The sequence below is a fragment of the Cheilinus undulatus genome, linkage group 14 (genome assembly GCF_018320785.1).
Source record: "Cheilinus undulatus linkage group 14, ASM1832078v1, whole genome shotgun sequence".
Taxonomy (NCBI): domain Eukaryota; kingdom Metazoa; phylum Chordata; class Actinopteri; order Labriformes; family Labridae; genus Cheilinus; species Cheilinus undulatus.
The window spans coordinates 31,669,124-31,679,165 of NC_054878.1; the positions used below are offsets into that span (position 1 = coordinate 31,669,124).

Here is a 10,042-nt window from a genome sequence, read left to right on the forward strand (position 1 = left end):
CAGAAAGTGGCAAAGCTATGATCTCAATTGTATGGCAACACTTGACTCCAACTAACACTATATGCTTAATTTTTGGCCATTGGCTGCTGCAATTGAAGGTTAAGATTGGGGAAAAAGTGGGTGGTTACATTGAGCTCTGTGTTGACTAAAGCTGGCACCACATACATCACCTGTCACCTGATCAGCTAAAGCCTGGCACACAGAGATTATTAAAATCCGAAAGACCCCTCACAAACACAAATAATTACAGATTTTATGTTTTGTTCTTATATTGGGCCGTGCAGCAAGATGACAAACATGGTACTCCACACACTAACAGATTCATTCACGAACAACCAAAGTCTTCACTCACGTGGTTCAAATCTCACACAGTTAGCCATGACATTAAGGGAAACAATCTAAATGTTGCTAACTGTTAGCTACCTGCTACATCCGTTGTAGTAGCAGCTCCTCTCCTTGTCATTTCAATTGTGGTATGTTCAACAGGAAGGAAACACCTGTGCCACAAATTCAGTCGTCCATTTCTGGTCCATCCAACTTCATGCTTCATGTTTACAGTCATTGCTATAGCTGTGTTTGCTGTGCTTCCTCTTTCAGTCTGCTTGCTTCCTGATTGGCTATTGCTCCTTCTGCTCAGTGGTCCTTGGTTTTCTCCCAACACAACAGGATTTCTGATTATAAATATTGAACACGTTAAATATTCATGCTCTTTAGTTGGAGCGATTACTACGCAGACTGGAGAGGGAAAGATAATTCTTAAAAACACCAAAAACAGGAAAATCTGTCAGGTTAATGTTAAGAACTGTTATCTGGTGTTATCTCTGTGTTGCTGACTTTGGTTGGAAGGGGGGGATAGGACCCCACATTGTAGTGTACTGTTTGCCTTTCTGTACAGGAAAAAAATGGGTTGCAGTAGTCTGTTTTAAACCTCTAGAGGGCAGTCACTATGCATATTTCTAACAAAAAATGTAGAATTGAAACAGTAACTAAACACTGGGATATGAACCCTATACAGAAAAAGCACAGGTTAGCAGCAGGTTGACTCTCCTTTCTAAGATAAATATCAGACTTTTCCACAATATTTTTCCAGTTTTGCTACCTCCATGCTAAATTTTAAATAAATGCACATGATAATGACTGCTGAAATGTAACAGCTTAGATTTACTCTGCATTCTCTGCAAGCAGCGCTTAGTAATATTTAAAGACATTGCCAGTGGCAGCTGAAATAAATACTTTTTTTTTTGCTGTAAGGGCTGCTGTTATTGAGAAGAAAAGTCAACCTTTAAGGGGGCAAATCATCTATCTAAGAGATCCTTAGTGTGGACTGTTGTGCTTTGCAGGTGTGTGATGTCTTATTTAAGCTAGCATCAGAAGCATTTACAATATTGGTATCAGCATCTTTGAAGCTTAATTATGCCATACCTGAATTTAAAGAGTGGTATGAGTGGTGTCTAAAATATTTTTACACATTTTCATTAAAAACATTGTAAATGATATGCAGTGTACACTCTATAGTAATACTGAATGATTTCACAAGATAAACAAAAAAAGACAGTGGCATAATTATAGATTTCTTCTGCACATCTAGAATTGGACCACTGTGATCCTCCATTGGTCTTCTATCTGACTGAAGTGTATTTAAGGAGACTATCTGAGCTATACCAGAAAAAGGTCCGTCTATTGAACTACTGCATGTGGAGTGAGTGGGCTTGACTGAAATAAATCTTTCAGAACAGCCTAAAGCCAACTGGCACTAGTCATACATAATGTAATGCTTCATCATGTTGCCCATCTGCTAAAATGGTATCTCATACTGCAGGGCTAATCCATTTTCTCCATCAGCTGTGTGACTGTATGTTCCAGTTAAATAACCATGAAAGCTGCTGTACCTGCCTGTTCAAGTGACCTCAGGTGGCACGCAATTCTCTCCCACTGTTCTCCTCATTACATCTCCTAATTAAAGCTCCGCCCTTAACACTGTGACTCTACTGAACCCCTCCAAGACATGTAGCAATGTGCTGCTTAGCTCGACTCACCTCCTCTGGTTCCTTGCTGTTTTGAACAAGGTCTTTCCAAGGAAACTGCACTCCAACCAACATAAACCACCATTTTTGTTTCATGGATGAATTTCAAATAAGGAGGGAGAAACCCCACAAAGAAGGCCACTTCTAAACAGCTTTTCTCCTTTGTTATGTAAAATTCATCCATGATACACAGCACGTTGTGCTTATCAGCTTTAACTGTTTTAATCGAGAGCACCCTGGGGGCAGTTTACTTTCTCTATGTGTTTAAAGCTCCAGTTAGGAGCTTTTAGCTTGTGTTGCAATAGCACCCCCTGTGGAGAAAACATCACATCTCACTTCTTCTGAACGTGTCATATATAACCAGTGCTTTCTGTTGAAAAACCTCATCCTGCTAAGAATTCTTTTGAAGGGAGCTGTAAACAAAGACTGTTTTTTCAAGAGTTAATAACCTCCCTAACTTCAGTTGATCCATGCACAAAGAATAATTTTGCAGCACTAGTAAAACTCTATGCTGGTTTTTATTACCTGTAGCTCAGATGGAGACAGCAGTATTAATTTCAGTCTGTTTGATAACCTGTTCATCACTCCTTGCAATATCTTTTAATCGTAATTTCCTGCTTTGTACCACCATGACAGTGGGAGGATTTAAGTACTCCTGCTTTTCACTAAAAATAAAACTCGTATTTTGTATGTGTAATTGTGACTATTGTCATTACTATTATTATTATTATTATTATTATTTCCATTTTCATCTGCATGTTGAGATCTACTGCTGTAATAGACACATGCTCACATGTTGTCAACCTTGTTTTAAGACTAACATGGAGTTTTCACAATATCAGGTAAAAGAACTACACCACTCACAATCCCAGAGTCGAAGTGACATCTCTGATGAACCTGCAGTTGCCAGGTTTCAACCCGTAGAGGATGGTCACTTGTCCTATTTCTGAAACAAAAGCTGTTTCTCAAAGTCCTTCCTCTTTAGGAAGGATCCTACTGAGTCAGGTCCCTCTGAGGTGAGGCCAGAGTTCTCCCTAGCTGGCAACTCTTGAACACACATTTGGAACAGGCTAGTGAGTGTGCGTGATCATGTCATAGGAATGGTCGCACCTATATACATGGCGGCAGCAGAAGTAAAAAAGAAGGGGTACTAAGAACAACTTGTGCAACTTTTACCTAGCACCGTCTAATATGCTATCACATTATCATATAATCATAATACACATAATAATATGATTATATAATCCTATTCATCATACAATGTAATCATATTATATGACACTACTTTTACCTATCCAGCTTTACTTTGATGCCATGAAATAATGATGACATATTTACAGCGGAAAGAGGAAATTTAAAAGTGTATTAAGCACTCAAGAACCAGGGTTCCTTCTGATATTGTGCTATTATACTGTATTTATTTTTTGAAGAGAAAGGAAAAGGGTGCACACTGGATTGTGAGTAATTCCTGTAAACAGAGGATACATACATCCTTGAAAATTCTCTGTTTGAAATATTTGGTTCTTGGAAAAATTTTGAGGCTCCTCGACATTGGAGCAGTCCTCCAACGGCACTCGATGATGTAGTATCCTCAAAAAACGCCGTTCAAGAATCCTTCCTTGGCCTTGAGATACAGCAAAAATGTAAAACTTAAATGCCTTGAACTCAAACGCTGAAATCTCAACCCTAACTGATGAAAAACATTAATTTATACCTATATCCATAGATTTATAGCAGAAAAAAAGAGGTCTTGAGACTTTGATATCAAGGTTTAAGGTAAAAAATACTGACTGGCCTGATACGGAGTATGATGAAAAGATACTTTACATACCTATTCCTCTTCTCTGATGAGTTAAGTTTCAGCAATATAGATCATAGTCTTCAGGACTGACAGCCAGTCGTGTCTATTCTTCCCCTCCTCTTTACCATATACTTTAAATGTTAAAGTTAGTCAAATATGTCTTATTCCCACTTACCTGCATACGTATTTAGTCTCTGTGTCCCTTCTCATCTAGCTTGTCAAGCCATTTCAACTTGTGATCCTTGATGGTATTTTCATGTTGCATTCAGTACTGGCTGTGTTCAGTCCTTGCTTTGTTTGACATTATTTCTCTAACAAAGTAAGCTTTTTCGTTTGGCCACTCTCCTTTCTCTTAGATAATTTGTGTCAGTTAAATCAAATCATTTCATCTCTGTGCTAGAGTTGTTTTCCTCTGAGTAATTTTCTTTGTTTATGAAATGAGGGAAACCTCAATGATTTTCAGTAAAGGTTGCTGATGGTATTTCTTTTGTCATGTTGCATTTAGATTGAGTCTAGTTGTACTGCACTGGAACACGACACTGTAACATGAGGATGGGATGTGGATTTAAACCCAGCACAACACACTGCAGCTCTAAAAGTTGGTGAATAAGCACTTCTTAAATTTATAGAATGCACACTCAATATAACTACATGAATCAATTCTTCTCTGCCCTGTGTCAGAGGAGATCTGATACTCTACAATTTACACAGTACAACTCAAAATGCTGAGCCTCTGAGGAGCACAGCCTTCCTTGTCTGTGGTGTGTCTGTATCTGCCGGGTCCAGAGAAAGAAAGCACAATCAGTGACAGAAACCCCTGTGTCAGTTAACTCTGGCCCTGCTCCCTGAGCCAATCTCCACAATCCTCTCCCCTGCAGATGAGTTTAACTACACCCCACTACCACAGACACTAAAAAACAGAAAATGTAGTCTTTTTCTAGTGATAGTTAGACTTTAAAGTAGCACCAGATTTATTATTTGGTAAACCCACAGCACAAATTGTCCAGTTTTGGATGTCCCCTGGATTTTGACTCGCAAATCTGTTGCAACCACCTGTCCTTGACTAATGGCGGTGCAGTGACGGGTCCTTGTTTACACAATAAGTAATGATTAGAATGGGGGAACCTGCTCCCTGAATGACTCAGTATTTTGCAAGAGAACACAGCCTGGTCTGATGTAAGGAGCTGCCTGCATGCAATTTTAAATCAACAGTAAGTTATTTTTTAGCTTGTGATTCAGAACATTATGTGCATGAGTGGGAAATGAGGAATGTTTAATTTGTGCTGAAATATCTGTGCAGGGTATTTAAGAGCATGCTGCTCCTTCATTTTTAATTCTGTTTTGTCTCCTCATGTCTTCAGTAATGGGTTCCTGGTGCTTCTTCGCTTTCCTCTGGTCGGCGTATTTCTGCTATGGCACGCTGTCCTGCCCACCTCTTTGCAAATGCTACCCCAGGAGAGCTGAGGTTGTCTGTAATGAGGTTCCCCTGACAGAATACCCCTCTGAGGATCTTCCAGAGGACACCACCATGCTGACCATCCAGTTCACGAATATCACCTCGATCTCTGAGCAGCATGTGAACACAACACCTCGGCTGGAAGGGCTCCACCTGTACGGCAACCACCTACAGAACCTCTCCTCTCACTTTCTCAGAGGTGTTCCTCTATTAAACACAGTGGATCTCACCGGGAACAAGCTGTCTGAGCTGCCTGCAAATGTCTTTAGCCATGCCCCTCTCCGCAGCTTGGTGCTGAAGAATAATCTTATTGAACAAGTCAATGTCGAGTGGCTTACTGATAACAGCAGCCTCACCTGGTTGGACTTATCAGGAAACTGTCTGACAGAGATCCCCTCTGCTTTTCTACAGAAACTGCCCCATCTGGACAATCTGGACATTTCCAACAACCGTCTTGGGAAGCTTTCTCCAAACTCTCTGCTTCCCTTAACCAAACTCGAACGGCTGAACCTGCAAAATAACAAGCTAGAAACCTTAGATGAATCCACACTTTCGGGGCCCCGTAACCTCACGTATCTGTTCCTCAGTCGGAATAAGCTCAACAAACTGCCCTCAAACCTTTTCCAGGGGCTGAGTCAGCTTCAGCTGCTGAGTCTCGATGACAACCAGCTGAGCCACATCCCAGTGGGTCTGCTGGACCCCCTTGAGTCTCTGGATGAGCAGGGACTGGACCTGTCCAACAACCCATGGCTGTGTGATGGGAAGGTGGAGTACCTGTGGAGGTGGCTTCAGAAGAACAAGGTGAAGGTGTTCCTGCCAGAGACCGTCATATGTGCCAAGCCACCGCCTCTGAAGGGGCGCCCAGTCATTTCACTGACAGACAGTGAAATAAATGTCCAGTCTTAACCTTCTCTATCCTCACAATGGTTTAATGTGATATGTCAAGGGCTCCATTCAGCCTAACTAAGCTGCCTTACCATTTGTGAAATGTTGTCTTTGTTTTTCTAATGTGAATACGTAATAAAAGATTTGTGGAGTAAAAGAATTTAGGGTTGTCTGTCTTTGTTACATTTCAGTGGCAGCTAAATATGCTGTTAAATGTACAGTTTGACTTTTAAAAACTTTTATAAATATTTAAAGACAATCAATATCCCTGTCAGATTGGTAGAATGGCCATGAAGCTTGGCAAATTTACTTTGTACTTTTATTGCCATTAAAACAAACATGTTGGACTGTGTTGATCTATGGGCTTAAAAATGCTAAAAGTTGGGTCTGTGGCCAGAATTAGCTTTGAGTTTTTTAGTCCATCCAAAATGCATAGCTTACTTCTGTACTAAATACTTTGACTGCATAAGTGCACAGTGGTGCTGTCCATGAATCGACCATAAAATGATGGACACTTCACATCCTCAATGAGCGCCATATTGGTGACATAGCTGATGATGCTGTAACGTTAGCATGCTAGCGTGCTAGCATAGGTTAGTATTCCCTAGCTAGCTAACGTGTTATACGCACTGGTAGCAAATTTCAACCAATAAAAAAAGCATTTAAGACAAAATAAGCTTATTTTATAGAAGGGAATAATGTTCACAAGGGCACTTACATATATTTGTTATTTGTTATCTGTAGAAAATCGGGCCCCCTTTTAAAAGCTTTAAATAGCTTCCTTGGTGCGAGCCCTTTTCACACAACTATGTAATTGCTGCAAATGTTGTTTAATCATTGCCTGTGTGTGAAATAAACCTGTTAAAGGGATACTTCAACGTTTTGGCAAATTCGCCCATTGCCATAATTCCTATAGTCTTAGTAATAGGTTCGTTACCTTCAGTTGTCACTGCAAGCTATTTTTAGATCGGCACTGCCGAGTTCGGAGCTGCTGTGCCAGTTCAATGTTAGCAGACGGTATTCTGGCTTTCCCTCATCAAACACATCAAATACACAATCCAACAACTCCAAAACACTCATGTGGACAAGTTGTGACCTGTACATTCACCACCAAAATGTTTTTGCCAAAATGTTGAAGTATCCCTTTAAACCTGTTCAAGCCTGCATCAGCAGTGACCGCTTTTCTCGAGACAGTTTCATAAACCTGCATCGGAGAAATGTGGGCTTTGCTGAATGAGGACTTAAACTTGTCCGTGCGGCTGAACCATCTGTGCAAAATGGCATCATCTGAAAGCCCACCAACAAAGCGCCAACTCTTTTCAGGACAGTGATGTTACTTCAAACTTAGCCAATTCTGAGGACTCCACCTACCTCCCCACTGAACTGATTGACACCACCACTGCACAGTAAGTTCACATTTCATGTAGAAAACTTTATTTATTTAACTTATTATTTTCTGTAGGGGTGAAATTTTGGAGTCATGTAATAATAGTGCACATCACTGCACTGCACCAAACTCTGATGTCAGGAGTAATTCACAAATGATCAGAGGTCCATGGGTAATACTAATCCCGGTAGAAATATGCTTTACACTTTTATCAGTATGATGTGATGTTTTAACATTTGTGTATACCAAATTCACAGTATGTACAGCCATGAGGTGTTTATTACTTCAATAAAATATTACTTTGTTATTTTTTACATCAATTTTACATCAGTTTTTTTAATCATCTTTAGTCTTTTTTCATGATTTATTTGTTTTTTTCCATCATTTTCTGTCAGTTTTTTTAAATCTTTTTTTTCTTTTTTTCATGATTTTTTCATCAATGTTTTCATCTTTTTTGGTCAATTTGTTTTGTCATTTTTTTGTTTCAATGATTTTCATCATTGCACTAAGTAATTTAAGTAGTTATAGTTCATTAAAATGTTTTTTTTTATTTAATTTCAAAATATGACTGATAGAATAGTTCAAAGAAAATAAATGCCTTGACTTGAAGTGAAATCGAAAATGTAAGAACTTTTATTGACCAAAATGTTTTAAAAACCAAGAAGAAAAGCAGGAAAATCAAGATTTGTGTGTTGTAATGTATGAACTTTTGAAAAGTACAGGATGTTGGATGAGCTGGTTTGTTTGCTCGGGGTTTGTTTGCCTCTTGCAACATTTTGTCCTGATTCACTGCTGGCAGCAAATAACCAAACATTACATAAACTAAGTCCGTGATCTCAAACAGAAGGGATTCAGCCGTCTTTCTTATCAGGTAAGATCCTGCCTGTATGATCAGATTGAATTTTGACATTTCCTCTGTATCCTGTATGAATGAGTCTCTTATCCTCTACATGTTGGTATTTTCCAGTGCTTTAAATATGAATTTGTGGATACTCCTCTTGGCTTTCTCTGCACTGGCTGAGTGTGTCTGTCAAACACAAGGCACCCACTCATGTCCAGATCTGTGCTCCTGTTCCTTTTCACCTTTGGGTGCAGAGGTGGAGTGCAGCCAAAGCCTTCTAACTCATTTCCCTGAAGAAGGTTTACCCTCCAACACCACGCGACTCTCCATCCAGTCCACAGACCTCCACGGTCTAACAGCTCAACATTTGAGTGCTGTTCCTCTTTTAAAGCACCTCCAGCTCTATCACACCAACCTGACAAGCCTTCCAGCGGATCTGCTGAAGAACGTTCCTCTTTTAAACAAGTTGGATCTGACAGGGAATCAGCTGGTTCATCTTCCTCCAGATATTTTCAGCCACGCTTCACTTAGAAGTCTTCTCCTGAGGAACAATCAGATTGAAGAAATGGATGCTGAGTGGTTTTCTCACAACACTAGCCTGACCTCGCTGGACCTTTCTGGGAACCGTTTAACAGCTATGTCTGCTGCTTTCTTTCAGAAGATGCCCAGTCTGGAGGATCTAGACTTAAGTGACAACAATCTGCATGACATCCAACCTGACCACCTAAAGAACCTTCACCACCTGGAGAGACTCAATCTTGGTGGTAACAAATTAAGCTCCCTACAACCCACGACTTTCTCAAACAACCTGAAACTATCCCATCTGTTCCTGAACCAGAATCAGCTCAGAGAACTACCAGGCAGCCTCCTCAGAGGTCTCGAACATCTTGAGCTTGTGATGCTCAATCAGAACCGGCTGCAGAGTCTACCATTTGGACTGCTGGATGAGAGAAAAGATGATTTCAGGGTGGTTTTATCAGGGAACCCCTGGGTGTGCGACAAGAGGATGGTGTATCTGTGGAAGTGGCTCAGTGCCAATGCTGACAAAGTCTTCTTTTTGGAAGATGTGACATGTGCAGAGCCAGAGGCGGTCAGACAACGACAACTGGCCATTTTACCTGAGACTGAGCTTGAACTGGGCAACACTGGAGAGTAGAGTCAACAATCTACAGAAAATCTGTTGCCAAACTTTGAAATATTGCTGTATATTCCACTTTATCAGATGCTGAAATAAAACTTAAAGGTAACAATCGGAAAAGACGCCATCTAGTGGTGAATAGTAGAAGTAATATGTTTCACTGTTTTCTCAAAAACTGAACCATGATGTTAGTAAATGAGTGTGTATATTTGGTTTTGGCTGTGAATAAAAAGTGTGATTTTAATGAAACTGAATGGGACATTCTTGTCGTGACCAGTTAAGGTTGTACATTTTAAATCTGACACTGCACAGAAACTAATAATGAATCACATCAGCTTTGCTGCTTATCTTTGAAAAATAAGACTGAAAAGAAAAAACTATCTCCCCAGCTCACAATCATTCATTATAGAAATGTAAAGAACTCATTTCACGAGTATTCTTTATTTAAAAGATAAATCATGTTATGAAACTGGTATTTAAAGGATTAGAATCCCAAATTTGATTCATTAT

At 39.9% G+C, this 10,042-nt stretch overlaps 2 protein-coding genes across 2 annotated transcripts; both read left to right on the plus strand.

Moving 5' to 3' along the window:
- Positions 1–4,924: 4,924 nt before the first annotated feature.
- LOC121521651 (leucine-rich alpha-2-glycoprotein-like) lies at positions 4,925–6,326 on the plus strand. Its single transcript, XM_041805774.1, has 2 exons — positions 4,925–5,036; positions 5,187–6,326. Exon 2 carries the CDS (start codon positions 5,189–5,191, stop codon positions 6,185–6,187), a length of 999 nt encoding a protein of 332 aa, XP_041661708.1. The 5' UTR covers positions 4,925–5,036; positions 5,187–5,188; the 3' UTR covers positions 6,188–6,326.
- Positions 6,327–8,389: 2,063 nt separating this feature from the next.
- On the plus strand, positions 8,390–9,781 carry LOC121521658 (leucine-rich alpha-2-glycoprotein-like). Its single transcript, XM_041805784.1, has 2 exons — positions 8,390–8,424; positions 8,521–9,781. The coding sequence occupies exon 2, from the start codon at positions 8,531–8,533 to the stop codon at positions 9,548–9,550; it is 1,020 nt and encodes a 339-aa protein (XP_041661718.1). The 5' UTR covers positions 8,390–8,424; positions 8,521–8,530; the 3' UTR covers positions 9,551–9,781.
- Positions 9,782–10,042: the final 261 nt, after the last annotated feature.

Coding starts and splice junctions, on each gene's coding strand:
- LOC121521651 (XM_041805774.1), top strand. CDS start 5,189: ATGGGTTCCTGGTGCTTCTTCGCTTTCCTCTGGTCGGCGTATTTCTGC.
- LOC121521658 (XM_041805784.1), top strand. CDS start 8,531: ATGAATTTGTGGATACTCCTCTTGGCTTTCTCTGCACTGGCTGAGTGT.